A 16,888-nucleotide genomic window follows, 5' to 3' on the forward strand; every position below is an offset into this window, starting at 1 on the left:
GACGAGGAGACTAGTCAGAATCGAGGGAAAGTTGAACAAAGCAAAGTATAGAGAGATCCTTGATGAAAACCTGCTCCAGAGCGCTCAGGACCTCAGACTGGAGCGAAGGTTCACCTTCCAACAGGGCAACGACCCTAAGCACACAGCCAAGACAATGCAGGAGTGGGTTCGTGAGAAGTCTCTGAATGTCCCAGCCAGAGCCCAGACTTGAACCCGATCGAACATCTCTGGAGGAACCTGAAAATAGCTGTACAGCGACGCTCCCCATCCAACCTGACAGAGATTGAGAGGATCTGCAGACGAGAATGGGAGAATCTCCCCAAATGCATGTGCCAAGCTTATAGCGTCATACCCAAGAAGAATCAAAGCTGTAATCGCGCCAAAGGTGCTTCAACAATGTACCTAGTAAAGGTTCTGAATATTTATGTTAATGTTATTTTTCAGCTTTTTATTTTTTTATACATTTGCAAAAATGTCTAAAAACCTGTTTTTGCTTTGTCATTATAGGGTATTGTGTGTCGATCGATGAGGGGAAAAAAATATTTATTCCATTTTTGAACAAGGTAGTAACGTAACAAAATGTGGAAAAAGTCAAGGGGTCTGAATACTTTCCGAATGCACACCATTTACAAGAATACTATGCATACAATAACGGATGATAAAACAACCCAGAAATAAGCTCTATTTTCATACAGGGCCATAGGCCTGCCAACCATTCTTATGTACTGTAAGTCTATTGCTCAACACCACAATGCTATCATACTGTAGAATTCAGCACTGAACATTATCACTGTAATATAGTCATTGAATCACTTCAAGCAAACACTTTTTCAAGTCCAAGAGCAGGAGGAGTGCTGACCTAGGATCAGTTTTGCCTTTTTGTTTTAAATCATAATGAATAAGATTATGGACAGGGGGGACCTGACACTAGATCACCCCTGTCTATACAGTACAGCTGAAGCAGTATACTTTGATAACTCCTTGCCAGAAAGAAATACATAATAGGATCCAACACTCCACTCACACAGGTTAGTGCGGAAGTGACTCAATTGGCTAGTGCCAGAGCCTTAATGGACGCAGTTTCTATGTCGCTATGAGTGAGTCTCTCAATGTAGATGGAACGGTTCACGTGATAGGGCACAAAAGCAACCAGGAAGTTCACCATGATGAGTATGATCATCCTGATAGCCTTGTCTCCAACTGGTCCCTCCTGTTGCTTGACACCCCTCAGTTTCAATAGGATTAGAACATAAGAAATCACTATGGTGACCAGAGGAATAGTAAATGTCACCATGGTTGACACCAATGCCTTGGGAGAAGTATTTTCCAAGTACAGCTGGTTACACATGACCACGGTCTTGTTGTCGACCTGAACAGTCATCGTTTGGTCGTTGGAGAATAGCAAGAGAGTCATAGACGTGGTCACTGTGACCCACAGGCTTACCACGCGGTCTTCCTCATTGCCCGTGACTTAAGCGGTAGGACCAGGACCAGGACCAAGAGACAGTCCAGGCCAATGCAGGTCATGAAGTAGAGACTGCAGTACATGTTGAGGTAGAATAGAAACCCCACCAGGCAACAGGGGACCTCTCCAAAGGGCCAGTGGCTGTCGGACAAGTGGTAGACCATCCGCATGGGCAGGATCAGCACGTAGGAGACATCCGCTATGGCCAGGTGCCTCAGGAAGAGCTTGGAGGGCGAGGTGACGGCCTGGCGACAGAACACCCACAATGCCAAGGTGTTGCCAGGCACGGCGGCCACGAATACCACGATGTAAAAAGCTAGCAAAAATGATGTTCTCGCAGTGGGAGGCTTTGGCGTGTAAGCCACGTCTCTCCTCCTCAGTGTAGTTCATAATTTTGCAGTGGGCTCTTAGCCTATAGGACATAACAAAGACACAAAGTCAAGACACGAGTCTACAGAGGTGTGAGATTGAGATCTCTGCAGTTGCTACTAGTGAGTTGTGAAGGACTGTTGTTGCACATCACTGTGGTTTCATTTGTGGGGTCTACACCGTTTCAGCACACACCTATGGTCTAGAGGATTTTAACAGAATAACCCATGGCTGTTTCTCAAATGGCACCCTATTGCCTATGTAGTGTACTACTTCTGACCAGAGTGGGATAGGGTGCCATTTGGGAACTACACCGCGTGATTTCTATAGCATCAACAAGTTTACTGTAGGAGGTAGATATGGTGTTTCTTAGGAACAAGGAAATGCCAAATATAGTCTTCCAGTAGCCAACACAGATCAGGGTGGTTATCAGCAAAGAACTAAGTGAGAACTATGAGAAGGAACTGATCCAAATGATGGCCATTGTCAGTAAAAATAATCCATACATGAAAATGAACAGTCATTTCTACCATATTAAATACCAAAAGGTTATTGAGCGCAATGCCATAGAGGAACTATCTTAGGGAGTCTGATGAACTATACATGGTTTGGTTCTTTGAAGAACCGTACAACAAATCATAACCTAGAATGTTTTGGCCACCCAGGACCGGAGTTGAATGGCCCTGCTGTAGGGTTTTCAGGCTTATTTGCATATTTACCAGGGTGCCATTTGAGTGAATCTTTGAGTTACCAGTACCACCCATGACTTTGTTTGCTAGTGACAGTGACATGGTTGTTGCATTCATATATTATTAGTCGTGCGGATTTCACCAAGTGAAAATGTTGCCATTCAAATTAAATTCTTTAAGACAATATATAATTCATTGACCTCAAACCCATAGTTATCAGGCTGCAAATCACATTATGCTGGCTTGCAAAGTGATGTGTAATGCCTATTGGAATCCAGCCAGAGTGGGGCGATCTGACATTTTACATTTTTATTCAACTGCAACCTGCATTCAGAATGACTGCCAGGTTAGGGAAGTCTAAGACATGGGAATACCTTCAACATGTAAACTGGAACAAGTAAGGGTACAATAAGTCCTCAATAAAAGATTGGAATAGTTTAGAAAAAGGTATGTTACTTATAGTTGAGTAGCATAAGATTGATTGATGAATCAACCAATGTACATGCAAAAACATAGATATTGAAACAAAACAATTCTAAACCTGCAAGAGAGAATGCTGGGAAATATGATAATGCTGGGGGTGGTTTTGGTTCAACTCTGGTTATTTACACCAACACTGGGGATATTTTACACCACTGAATGGTAGTTTAAACCTTTAGTGTTAATTTAATTCCCCGAATCAACACTAGAATGCTACATTGGATAATGTACTGTGTACTCTTTCACTTTTCCCAGTTCATTTAAATCAATTTAACGGGCAATCTGCAGTTCAAAGTGTCAACCCTGTCACTGATTTGGTAAACAGCTGAGGGCTGGTAAAATGTAACCACTCTCATATTCCTAGACAGAAGCTATGGATGTAAGGACTGAGCAACCATGAGATCAAAAGTATAGTTTTAACAATGTTTTGAGGCCATACGGTGTTGGTTTACAATTACATTGTTTACAAAATGTATATAGTGGGTTCTTGATTGGTTAAGACAGTTGAACTAAGCTCATGAGTTACATTCTTCAAGTGGGTATATACCATTAATTTAAAAGTAAAAAAAAATGTATGCATCAACTGCAAACTGCCCCTTTAAACTTGAAATTTAAATCAAATTAACATAAATACTTACCTTAAATGAAAGTTGATCATATATGAGTAACAGTAAAGAATAGTAAATAACAACTTTAATACATAACTTACCAGTAGGCCCTTTTCCTTCAAGGGGTAATGCTGGATCTCTCTTTTCAATGGAATACAGACACATTCAAGTGGTGTTGGTTGTTGCAGACTGGGATAAGAGTAGTTATGTTGTTTCTACTCTTTAGAGATGTATTCTCATAGTTTAACTTCCTCTTACACAGTTTTCACACCCTCAAAGCACGGGTCACTTTCCAGACTGACCACAATGCAGACGCGGCATTGCATCAACCAATTGTTACATGCCACTTCATTGACTGCGTAGTCAAGCATCCGATTGCTGTATCTTATGATGTGGTTAACTGATACGATAAACACCTTTGCAAGGGTTTTGAGATCTGGCTTGCATCTGCAACTTAGTCAGCCTGGAAGGCAGCCATTATGTGGCCCGGACACTCACTGACACCTCCTGGTCAAGTAAATGTAATGAATCTGTTAATACAGAGTTCAATTCTGCTTGGTACATGGTTGAAACTGAGTTGAGAGCAGAACAGGAGAGGAACTCAACGTGACTAGAACTTAAATGCATTACAAGCATGCAGACCTTTATTGTTTTTAGTCCAACACAATTCTTTACCTTTTATGTAGTATGGTTTAAAGCTTTACAAAAATGAGAGCAAACCAAATATTTACAAAATCTATCTGTGCAAACATAATTCTTTAACATGAATCACTCTCCTAAAGTATCTTAAAAGGCATGCATACAAATAAACTTTGGTATGTTAACAAAACTACTAAAGGTTCTTATTAGAAGCATTTATGTACACTTGCGAGAGCATTTTGTGAATTTCTTTTGTTTTTAGTACTGTATACATTTAGACATCGATAAACATCAACGTAGGAAACATAGACCTCCAGTCAAGCTATTGAAGGTAAAGACGTCAGCCATCACACCTTGAGTGTATGTGTAGAGTTTCCACTTGGTATGTCATGATTACAGTAAAACAGTCAGGAAATGACATAACTTTGGCAAGTAGGCACAATAACTACAGAAATAACTGATAAATCTCATAAATCTCCTAAAAAAATACATTGGCAGTGCATGGATAACTATATGAGAAAATAGTCTTAGCAAAATAGAAGTCAAGTCAACGCAATTCCACTTTAAACGTCTGTATACTTACAGTATACATTCATAAAAGGCATTTACAAGGGCTATACTGAATGAGAACACAAGAAATAGTGTAAGATGAAGATATACTATGGTTATCCAGTCTCTGGTTTTCAAAAATAAAACTTTTTTTTTTTTTTTTTACACGGTAATAGTGATTGTACATCAACTGTATTTTCTTAGATAGTCAGAAAAATCTTTTATTTTTTTATCTTTAAAATAATTTTCTCAGTACTCTAATACACCTTTTTAAAATCCAGGATTCAAGTTCAAAGCATCAGCCAAAGGAAAATGCAACTTAAAACATCAGTGTGAGAATGTCAGTGACAAATCAAATTGAAATATGAATGGTTGGGGAAGTGCATCCATTACCCTTTTTACAACAAAATACAAACCAATAAACAACAGAATAAATCTAGCTCCTAAGAGGGGGGGAGAGAGAGAGAGGTGGGGGGGAGAGAGAGAGAGAGAGAGAGTAGTAACCCAAACAGGGCTACTGTATTAAGTGGAGTCCTTGGCTGCTGTGGCGGTTGGGATGCAGGATTTGCCGCTGCTGCCATTCTGGGGCCTGTAGCTGGTGAAGCTGGGGGTGTGTATGGTACGGATGCTCTTCACACCGGGGCCCAACGGGGTGGGCGACAGAGGGGAGGGGGAGGAGGAGGAGGAGGAGAAGGAAGAGGAGGGTGCTCGGCCGTTTTGAGTCTGCGAGGAGAACGAGAGAGCTTTACCTGTGTGAGAGGGCTTGGGGAGTTTGAGGGAGGAACCGTTAGAGAGAGAGGGGATGTGGGAAGAGGTGGGGAGGGCTGAGCCAGGGTGGCGGGGGGCGTGAGGGGACGGGATGGAGGACTTGGTGGTGTGGGGGGAGGAAGAGGAGGAGTTGGAAGAGGGGAAAAGGGTAATAGGGTTAGTAGCATCTGAGTTTGGAGCAGACTGGGAGGAGCTGCCTTTAGCAGAGCTAGGATAAAAAGCAGGAATTTTAGAGGCAGGTATAGTAGGGGAAGTAGTTTTATGACCCTCCCCTGCTCTTTTAGTGCTTCCGTTAGCCTGCAAACAGAGATGCCAGAACAAAGACTGGTTGTCAAAATGGGAACTGGTTATTAAAGTAACAAATGTAAATATAAAAAAAGGCAAGACAACATTGACTTGAAGTTATAGACAAGAGACAATCACAAAAACAAACATTGCTACTAAGAGAACTAAAAGACACACAAAAAGGCTCAAACTAGCTACAGAATGTATTTTTACTGGGTTACTTGAGGTAACTGAGAAACACACTGTTAATTAAAAAGGAGAAAGAAAAGATTGAAAGGATGGAAGGAGGGATGAAGGAAGATTGAGATGGGGGAGGGGGCACTGCTTGGTGATGCCTGTGTGTTAAGAGTGATTGTCAAGCTGTCTGAGAGGTGGAGACAAAAACCGAGGGAAAAACCAGAGATACATCTTGGTTGGGGAGGAAAGAGGAGTAGGTTAGATAAAAGAGGGGATATTTTTGAGGGTAAGAAAGATAAAAGTGCATATCTGGAGAAGTAAGGGTAAATATTCCACTGAGTGGTACTGCAAATGCAATAGGGAGAGGTGGGTGGTAGAAGAGCATCCTTCAGAGGAGGGCCAAAGGCAGCCTGGTGGAACCAGCCTGATTGCTGCATTCACACCATTCTGTTTAACTGGAATATAATGGCGAACGCAGCGATCAGGCTAGTTCCAGCAGGCTAGAAGGGAGGGGTAATAAAGTGTGGTTTAGTAGCTGTTGCGTTGTGAAAATAAAGGAGCGTATCAGGTAGACTGTGTGGGTTTAATAGAGGTGCATTGTGGGCAAGTAGGGAGTGTGGCTAATGAGAAATATTGGTTTAGTAAAGCATCCTGAGGTTGGTTGGCAACACTGTTTAGGAACTCAGCTGTGATGGAAACTGGGGAGGTGATGGAGAACTCAGTCGATGACAGGATGCATCTGGAATATTTTTCTTTCTCTTTTCTTTTTTTCTCTTTCTCGTAACCAACACATTAAAAGCCGCCATGAGCAGTGTGGACCATGCAGAAGCATACGGTGATGTTATAAGGGTAACAGTCAAGAGTCAAACATGCCTTTCAGTCAGAGCAGATTGAGAGAACATAAACAGAAGCCAAAATGGCCACCTCAACCCCATTTAAACAAAACACTTCAACTCTCGCAGCTTTGGTTGTTTTTATATTTTGTCCCTTAACACAGGTCTCTCGTTTTCTACACCCTGTTCACTATACAAGTTTGTTCCCTCTAGTCCCTATGGTCCCTGGTAAGGTCCTATAGTAAAACTACCTGTCGGAACTGCCTCTGAGCGCTGTCCTGTAGCTTTTGCTGTTTTCCTGCTTTGTCAGTAGTAGTCCCTGGCGACTGCCTGGACTTCGCAGACATGGGCACTGGCATCCGACTAGATGGGGAAGCGACACTGGTTGCGTTCTGCAAGAGGATCCAAACGAAACAAAACAAGAAAGAAAATAAAAGAAAGAAAAAAACAGAACACCATATTGGAGGTATGACAAACTGATAGAAGCAAGGCAATGACAGGTCACAAACCTGTTCGTTCAAGATTACCACTAACCGTTAAAAGCTTAACACCAGTAAGAGCACATGCACCGCCTGTACCGTAGTAGCCTATACCAAAACGTACAACCCTACAGTTAATGCAGTCCAAGGACAACAGATTCAAGAAACCAAAAGTGTCATCAACATTGAGTGTCATTGTCTGATTAAAAGTCTGCCACTCGCTGAGACCCCGGTTAGAGTTTGAGCAGCCAATCGAAGTAGAGATATGAGAGACAGGGGGACCGGACCCACTGAAAATGCCACTCCCCAATAACATTGGACCATGGAGGGAGAAAGCAACAGAGAAGGGCTCTGTCATTTCCAAAACACCTGGGAAGTGATTCATGAGTGGTTGGTTTGTAAACCAAGTGGTTAGGATGGAGTGAAGGGAGGAGTAAAAAGGGGACCCAAAGCCTCCAGACGGACAAGAGCTTAGAAAGAGACCTGTTGGCTGGGGGTGATGGTGGTGGTGGGTAGGGTGGCTGGCCTGGGGAGGAGCTGAGGTTTGGTCTTCTTCCTCAGAGAGGAGGCCTTATTGGGCTGGGGGACCTTTGGGAGTGAACTCTTAGAAGGGAGTGATAAGGACCTCTTCAGGCCTTCACTCTCCCCACTCGAGACACACCCAGCCAGGGGCTCCACGCTGGCTGCACTCCTCACTGGTTCCTCCTGGTGGGGCCTTGCGGGGCCCATCTCACTGATGGTGGTCTCTAGCTGCTTGATGGTCTGCTCCAGGCTGTCCAGGGTCTTGTAGGTGCTCTTCCGGATCTCGTCCGTCCTGCCTTGGGAATCTGAATGCTCCCGCCTTACTACAGTTGGAGCCTGGGCCTTGGGTGTCATGTCTGCTGGAAGAACAGATTGTTTGGAGCGGCTTTGGATCTCAAACCTCTTGGCCTCCTTGTGCTGTCGGACCGTGCCGTCCGACTCCTCCTCGTCCTCGTACACCACCACTTGCAGCGTCTTCTTGCCTGTCTTGGTGCCTGTGCGGATGGCTTGCGACAGAGCGGCCAGCTGCTTCTTGGGAAACTTGAACTTGAACTTCTTCTTCCCGTCTGGCTTGCCGTCGCTGGACGACTCGGCGAGCTCCGCAGACGAGGAGGAAGAGTGCGACAAGTCAGTACTGGAAGAGCAAAGAGCGTCGCTGGGGACCTTGATGGCCGTGGGACCAGCCACCCTCTCTCCCCCCTCGGGCCCGACCTTTACCTGCAGTCCACCGCTGCTCCCCCATGTCTCCTCCAACTCCTCATCCTCCTCGTCTATGCGCTCCGCGGCCAGCATGCTCTCCAGCTCTTCCTCACACTCAAACACCGTAGACAGGCGCTTGTAGGCCGAGCGGATGTCCATGGGCTCGTCAAAGATGATGATGACCGGCTTCTTGTTGTTGAAGCTGTCGTCCTGTGACCCCACCGAGCTGCCTCCGTCGCCACCCGGGGTAGTGTGGGTCATGTCCCGGTTCCCAGGCCCCCCACCCACAGTCACAGTCTGGATTCCCCGTTTGGCATTGACCAGATCCTGGTATTCCCCACAGGACAGGGCCTGGACCTTGGTGTTGGTGATCATGAAGGCGATGTTGTCTGGGGGCGGAGGGCCTTCCTCACCAGGGAGGTCAGGGCTCAGGAAGGCCTCCTCTTCCACTTCCTCATACTTGGGTCTGGGCTGATCTCTGGGTTGATTGGTGGCCTCACTAAGGGCCTTCTCTGTGGGCGACGCCACTGCCTTAGGAGCCTCTGTTATGGTGATTGGTGGAGAAACTTTAGGCAATGCAGCGGGCAACACAACACTCTTTCTAAGTGAAATGCTGGACTCCTGGATGACTGAGGAGACTGGAGACTCAAGTCTCTTGACTGTGCTTATCTGAGGCTTATCTACAGTGTTGGCCGTTGGGCTTTCCAGAACCCCATCTACCACTCCTGGGCTGGTCTTCAACGACTCTGAGCTCACCACCTGTTTCTGAGACAGAGGGCTGGGGCAATTCAAGAACAGAGGCTTGGGAGATATAGGTGGCCCTAACTGCTGGGGTTTCGGTTTCGGCTGCTGTGGCTGCTGTCTTGGAGAATTGTCATTAGCATTCACATTTGACACCTGTGAGGGGGACAGTGTTGGGTTGTCTCTGCATTCAGGAGCCTCCTCCACTGGGGCCAGGGGTGGTGGCTGCTCTTTGGAGATCTGCCCAGTTACATAGTATATCACCTGCAAATAGCAAAGGAAGGATGAGAGAGTACATGTTAAAAACTACAACACATGACAGGCCTATCAATAAGAAAAAATATATCATGACATGTAAAGGCATGCATTTGGGCTTCATACGGCCCATACAACATGCCTTCATAAGGCCCACATAACCATACAACATGACTTCATAAGGCCCATATAACCATACAACATGCCTTCATAAAGGCCCATATAACCATACAACATGCCTTTATAAGGCCCATAAAACCATACAACATGCCTTCATAAGGCCCACATAACCATACAACATGACTTCATATGGCCCACAAAACCATACAACATGACTTCATATGGCCCATATAACCATACAACATGACTTCATAAGGCCCATATAACCATACAACATGCCTTCATAAAAGGCCCACATAACCATACAACATGACTTCATAAGGCCCACATAACCATAAAACATGACTTCATATGGCCCATATAACCATACAACATGACTTCATAAGGCCCATATAACCATACAACATGCCTTCATATGGCCCATATAACCATACAACACGACTTCATAAGGCCCATATAACCATACAACATGCCTTCATAAAGGCCCATATAACCATACACCATGACTTCATAGGCCCATAAAACCATACATGACTTCATAAGGTCCATAAAACCATACAACATGCCTTCATAAGGCCCATAAAACCATACAACACGACTTCATAAGGCCCATAAAACCATACAACATGCCTTCATAAGGCCCATAAAACCATACAACATGACTTCATAAGGCCCATAAAACCATACAACATGCCTTCATAAGGCCCACATAACCATACAACAGGACTTCATAAGGCCCACATAACCATACAACATGCCTTCATAAGGCCCATAAAACCATACAACATGACTTCATAAGGCCCATAAAACCATACAACATGCCTTCATAAGGCCCACATAACCATACAACAGGACTTCATAAGGCCCACATAACCATACAACAGGACTTCATAAGGCCCACATAACCATACAACAGGACTTCATAGGCCCATATAACCATATAACATGACTTCATAAGGCCCATATAACCATACAACATGACATTTGTAAACATTCCAAGGCACGTATGGAACTTTGCATGTCAAGATGAATGTTAGCATAGTAAATGCCCTGAGATTTTGACTATGAAGTTTTAGCGGTGAAAATATGGTATTCGTACCCCAGGGCTCTGACGAAGAGGGGTGGTGTTCCCGTTTTCATCCGCGTTGGGATCTTTGTCCTCACGAGTGTTCTCAGAGCTCTGCTAGGAAAGTTCGTGAAGGGACAGCATTATTGTGCAATTGCACTATATGGGTGAATTCTAACTTGGATTCTCTCTACTATGCAACACAGCATAGTAGTCCTACTTTGATTGAGTTTCAAGATACGTGCTTATAACATATTAGATACCTTATAGGATCATACATGCAGGCACAAGTGAATAGTTATGGTATGTTATGGCTATTATGTAAAAACCTTTAAAGGGACAATCTCGGATTTAAACAACAACAAAGCAGTCTATATATCATTGATTTAAAAGTCCAAAAAAAAAAGATCTACCAATCCCAAATTGTTAGTTTCCAAATTGTTAGTTACTCTAATCTGAGGTATAGACTGACACCCATTCTACCAACAGACTAGCTAACATAATACGTTCAGTGTTGCATGTTTCTATATATTCTCAACTTTGTTGTTGTTGGTTTAAAAGAACATTTAATCAATCATTCCCATTTGGTGAGTGGAATGCAACGTTGTATGTCTGAAAATGTGTACGCAGTAATAACATGACCAATGCATTGCTGGTGTTTGAGCTGAACATTGTGTTTACCAGGAAAAGATCATATCTGACCCTCAGAATAACTTTATCTCTCATACAGTCCACGTACAATATCTTGTGACATGGTTTCTGAGCGAGTTAGAGAGGAGCATGAGATAAAGAGTGCATACAAATGGCACCCCGTTCCCTTTGTAGTGCACTACATGCACTCTTAGAAAAAAAAGGTTCTAAAATAGTTCTCCAGCTGTCCCAGGTAGAACCCCTTTTGGTTCCAGGTAGAACCCTCTGTGAAAAGGGTTCTACAGTGCATGGAAACAAATAGGGTTCTACCTGGAACCAAACATAGTTATTTAAATGGTGCTCCTATGGGGACAGCCGAAGAACCCTTTTAGGTTCTAGAAAGAACCTTATTTTCTAAGAGTGTACTTTTCAAACAGGACCAATATGGCTCTGGTCAAAAGTAGGCGAATAGGGTGCCATATGGAACGTATGCACCATAGGTCCCTGTTCTCCTGTGGACAACAACCACATTAGCCATCTGTTTGGGTATTAACATTAATTAGAAGATAAGAGTTAAAGTCATATAGAGATTCAGAGCTATAGTAAGGTGTCATTCCCAAGAAATAAGTAAAGTAAAGAAATTGGTCCCAGTGACCTAAAGTAAACCAAGTCTGCAAAAACAAGTCTGTAACCTAGGCAACAAATAATAAAACCTTGTTCCCCTCAATAGCCATAAGCAAATAAATAAAGGGCAGTTATTCCCAAGAAACAGACAAGACCATTCGATTAGGTCTGGATGCAAGATAAAGGATTAGTTTATTGATTGGATCAAGCAAGACAAACATAACGCAATCAGAAATCCATAGCAACAAGACACCATTCATTTGTTGGATACACACAATACACTTTTCCAGACATTTTCTGCAGACTTAGTCAGAGAAAAACAAGTCCAAGCCATGAGTTCCATTGAAATCAAAAAGGGAAAAGAGAACAAGTCAGAATCAGAAGGGATTTTGGGTAGTGGAGTTGTTACAGTACAGATCTCTTGATGGAGGCAGAAGCAGGGAGGTGTGAAAGGCACAGAGGTGGTTAAGGTACAGCCATCAATCGTTAGCTGACGTCACACAGTGGGCAGAAGCAGGCAGTTAGGAGGACGGCTAAACGGCACCACGTCCTTTACCTTTTTCTCTTTGAGGGGCAATAAGGCCCCGGGTCTTAGCTCTCTGATCTGGGGCTCAACTCGAGTTGGGTGTGTCTCTAGCACACTACTTTTCACCCCTACATCCTTAACTGTGCACTTCTGGAAGACCTGGGGAGTGAAGATATTTTAGGTGATTAGGGTTTAGGGCCCTGAGGGCCAGAGCGTAACTATAGCTGCCATTTGTGAGGTGATAGTCTATTAGAAACACCTACAGTCGTGGCCAAAAGTTTTGAGAATGACACAAATATTAATTGCCACAAAGTTTGCTGCTTCAGTGTCTTTAGATATTTTTGTCAGATGTTACTATGAAATACTGAGGTATAATTACAAGCATTTCATAAGTGTCAAAGGCTTTTATTGACAATTACATGAAGTTGATTTTCAAGACCTCTGCAATCCGCCCTGGCATGCTGTTAATTAACTTCTGGGTCACATCCTGACTGATGGCAGCCAATTCTTGCATAATCAATGCTTGGAGTTTGTCAGAATTTGTGGGTTTTTGTTTGTCCACCCACCTCTTGAGGATTGACCACAAGTTCTCAATGGGATTAAGGTCTAGGGAGTTTCCTGGCCATGGACCCAAAATATCATTGTTTTGTTCCCCGAGCCACTTATCACTTTTGCCTTATGGCAAGGTGCTCCATCATGCTGGAAAAGGCATTGTTCGTCACCAAACTGTTCCTGGATGGTTGGGAGAAGTTGCTCTCGGAAGATGTGTTGGTACCATTCTTTATTCAGGACTATGTTCTTAGGCAAAATTGTGAGTGAGCCCACTCTCTTGGCTGAGAAGCAACCCCACACATGAATGGTCTCAGGACTGATTGTAGCGCTCACCTGGTCTTCTCCGGACAAGCTTTTTTCCGGATGCCCCAAACAATTGGAAAGGGGATTCAGAGAAAATTACTTTACCCCAGTCCTCAGCAGTTTTTCCTGGAGAGAAGTGGCTTCTTTGCTGCCTTTCTTGACACCAGGCAATCCTCCAAATGTCTTCGCCTCACCTGCCTGCTGTCATTCCTGAGTAAGATCTATACTGTTGGTGCCACGATCCCGCAGCTGAATCAACTTTAGTAGACGGTCCTAGCGGTTGCTGGATTTTCTTGGGCGCCCTGAAGCCTTCTTCACAACAATTGAACCGCTCTCCTTGAAGTTCTTGATGAGCCGATAAATGGTTGATTTAGGTGCAATCTTACTGGCAGCAATATCCTTGCCTGTGAAGCCCTTTTTGTGCAAAGCAATAATGATGGCACGTGTTTCCTTCCAGGTAACCTTGGTTGAAAGAGGAAGAACAATGATTCCAAGCACCACCCTCCTTTTGAAGCTTCCAGTCTGTTATTCGAACTCAATCAGCAGGACAGAGTGATCTCCAGCCTTAACACTCACACCTGTGTTAACAAGAGAATCACTGACATGATGTCAGCTGGTCCTTTTGTAGCAGGTCTGAAATGTAGTGGAAATGCTTTTTTTGTGGATTCAGTTCATTTGCATGGCAAAAAGGGACTTTGCAATTAATTTCAATTCATCTGATCACTCTTCATAACATTCTGGAGTATATGCAAATTGCCATCATACAAACTGAGGCAGCAGACTTTGTGAAAATTAATATTTGTGTAATTCTCAAAACTTTTGGCCACGACTGTAGAGTACCCGGCAGTTAAGTGGAGAAAATGCTTCTCCTAAAGTCACTGAGCCTGGTGCTGGTTTGATACAGCTTGTATACTATTAACCTAGTGCTGTGGTGGCCGAATGGTTAAACTTTCTAGGGGTAAGACCATGGCTAATTCTGATTTTGTAAAGGACTGCATCCATCCTCTGCCAAGTGAAGATAACCCAACCACCAGGAAAGGAAGGGATAGAGGACCCACTCCCATAGTGAAGGAGAAATAGAACAGTCATTAGTGTGGATGTGGATGTATTTCCCAGTGGTCCTATTTGATCAATATAGTACTGTATAGTATAGTATGAAGTATGTGTGTGTGGGAGTAAATGTGCAGCAGCTGTTGGATGTATGGGTCTTACCTGGAGCTCTGCCATGATTTTTTCCCCCTCTTCGTCGTCCTCCTCCTCCTCGTGGATGGCTGAGGCAGCAACGGGGGCAGGGGTGCAAGGCGTGGTCTCTGGGGGGATCTTGGTGGGTTTGCGCTGGGCAGCAGGGACCTCAGCCTCCTCTTCCTCCTGGTTTAGATGGGAATGGGGGAAGCAGGTTAATAGCGACATTTAATGACTCAAATACTAGCATCACTGTTATTTACCACAAGAGTCAGATCAACATAGCCCATTCCAAGGTATATAAATGATATTGCTTTTAAATTGCTTGGTAAAACTGTCCTTAAACTGTCCCCTCTCCCCATGTCACGTAGAAGCCATGTCTGTGGTTTACCACTCGCTCTGGTCCAGAACGTTACGTGCAGCTTGCTGATGCAGAAGTCTGTGTTTGCAAGCCACACGTGATGCCCTGGACCAGTGCTAGTTGACCGCAGTCTAGCCTGCAGCTAGACTACATGACGGACTGACCTGTCCCGAGGCAGACTCATTCCTGCTGGTGTAGACCACCTCTCCAGACCGAGTGGTGGTCATTCCAGAGCTGGAGAAGGTCTTTCTGGGCGGAGGAGGGGGAGGAGACTTGCTGACTTCTAAGCTGACATTGCCCACTTTGTCTGTGGGCTTCTCTAGTACCGGCTTGGGGAGTTTCCCAGGACCAGCAGGCTTGGCTATGGCTGGTTTCTCTGAGCTGGGCTCCTCAGGCGGAGTCTCTTCTGTAATAGACAAACACACACAAGGTCAACAATAAGGCCTACATGAAAATTACAAAAAGGGTTATTTTCCTGAAGAACAAAAAAAAGATTTCCAAAAGTATTTTTTTTTATAGTAGTGGAATATGTTGAGTGTATCAGGTAGTTTCGTAAAATAACTCTCCCTACCCGTGGTTGGTGCCACAGGCTTTGGGGCATCCACTTGGTCCTCCAGGGCAGCAGGGGTCACTGCAGAGGCCTCCCCCTCGCTCGGCACCTCCCGACAGGGGATGCCCTTCATCATGTTGGCCTGGGCCTCATCCAGGATCCTCTCAAACACCCTTCCATCATAGTGACCCATGTTCTGCCTCCGCTCCTCCCACTCCTTCTCTGCTGCCTGTGGAGGGCAAGAGAGAGGAGGGAAGATTGAGAGAGAGAGAGAGCAGTGGAGGGAAGAGAAACAGACATTTCCCCTTAGGGGAAATCTGATATGAGATGTCACAGATGATAGATTGAAGACTGAAACGCACTATAACTTCCATAGGGCTTACCTTTATAGACATGGCCCTGTTTTTGCTCTTGCTGCTCTTGGTGTGAATCTCCTCGATGAAGAAGTTCCCTGTCCCATTGCTGCCGTTATTGACCAGAGCCTGGGTGTGCAGCTCTTGGTTGGCTGCAGCAGTGGCAGCAGGGGTCTTCTTCTGCTGGGCAGGGCTTCCCCCCTGGCTGGAGGGGTTGGAGTTGGAGGACGAGGCGGTGCCTGTGGAGCCCTTGGCTGAGCTGGGGGAGTCCCGGCCCTGGCTGTGGGTGGGGGTTATTGGGGGACTGGGCTGGACCAGCAGGGCTGCAGACTGCTGGGACTGCTGAATGTGGACCGGAGAGCTCTGGACGTGGTGGATGACCATAGGGCAGGAGGGCATGACCACCTCAGACCTGATGGAGGAGATCTGGGGCTCGGGCAGGGCCGAGGGGGAGGCTGGAGGCTCCGCTGGGCGGTCTGGGTCCACCATGGTGCTGGTGGCCGGGCTGCTCTCTATTGGGGTTGTAGCACATCTGTAGGGCAGAGAGGGCCAGATAGACAATATTAAGGTTACTTTCCCAAAATCCTGGTAGCAGGATTCTGGAATATGTGTTCACTCCTGGAACATTCCCCCCCCCACCAGAATTTGGAGAAAGTTTGGGGAGGTATACTGAGCACGAACACTAGTAAATCCAAACTGCAACAATTGGTATCTCACTAAGGTAAAACATACCTATGATGACATATGCCATGGAGCCATGAACGAATGCTTCAAAACTCCTAACCTCATAACACAGAACAGTGCATACAGAACTTTGGAGTTTGATAGAAGTACTTTACCGCCCTGGCTTGTCTAGCCTGAAAATACTATAAATCTCACAAAGTGGATTTGGCCCAAATCCAACACCAAAGTGGGTGTAATCATCTCTGACATGCGGGGAGAGAAGCTCACTAAGAGGACGAGGTAATATAGATGAGTTTGGCCGCATGGTGCACCCTGTGTAAAATTGATGACGTTTATATTTATATTGAAATGGGGTGCTGCAGGGAGTCGCGTTGCGGAG

General features: G+C 44.9%; 1 protein-coding gene and 1 pseudogene across 13 annotated transcripts in view; both read right to left on the reverse strand.

Annotated features, from left to right (window-relative positions):
* Nucleotides 1–904: 904 nt before the first annotated feature.
* On the reverse strand, nucleotides 905–4,173 carry LOC135521645 (uracil nucleotide/cysteinyl leukotriene receptor-like; annotated as a pseudogene).
* Nucleotides 4,174–4,228: 55 nt separating this feature from the next.
* LOC135522589 (sickle tail protein homolog) overlaps nucleotides 4,229–16,888 on the reverse strand; it is a 171,771-nt gene continuing 159,111 nt past the window's right edge. For 7 of the 13 annotated variants that reach the window (XM_064948996.1, XM_064948997.1, XM_064948994.1 and 4 more), the window contains 9 exons: nucleotides 15,856–16,357; nucleotides 15,494–15,701; nucleotides 15,087–15,328; nucleotides 14,592–14,747; nucleotides 12,555–12,683; nucleotides 10,778–10,861; nucleotides 7,825–9,567; nucleotides 7,114–7,254; nucleotides 4,229–5,864 (listed from right to left, as the gene is read on the reverse strand). In XM_064948996.1, coding sequence (XP_064805068.1) covers nucleotides 5,322–5,864; nucleotides 7,114–7,254; nucleotides 7,825–9,567; nucleotides 10,778–10,861; nucleotides 12,555–12,683; nucleotides 14,592–14,747; nucleotides 15,087–15,328; nucleotides 15,494–15,701; nucleotides 15,856–16,357 — 3,748 coding nt within the window. In that variant the 3' untranslated portion in view covers nucleotides 4,229–5,321. The remainder of the gene's footprint in view (nucleotides 5,865–7,113; nucleotides 7,255–7,824; nucleotides 9,568–10,777; nucleotides 10,862–12,554; nucleotides 12,684–14,591; nucleotides 14,748–15,086; nucleotides 15,329–15,493; nucleotides 15,702–15,855; nucleotides 16,358–16,888) is intronic. The other 6 variants (XM_064949005.1, XM_064948995.1, XM_064949007.1 and 3 more) reach the window with 6 other exon arrangements.

Source organism: Oncorhynchus masou, chromosome 30, assembly GCF_036934945.1.
Source record: "Oncorhynchus masou masou isolate Uvic2021 chromosome 30, UVic_Omas_1.1, whole genome shotgun sequence".
NCBI lineage: Eukaryota > Metazoa > Chordata > Actinopteri > Salmoniformes > Salmonidae > Oncorhynchus > Oncorhynchus masou.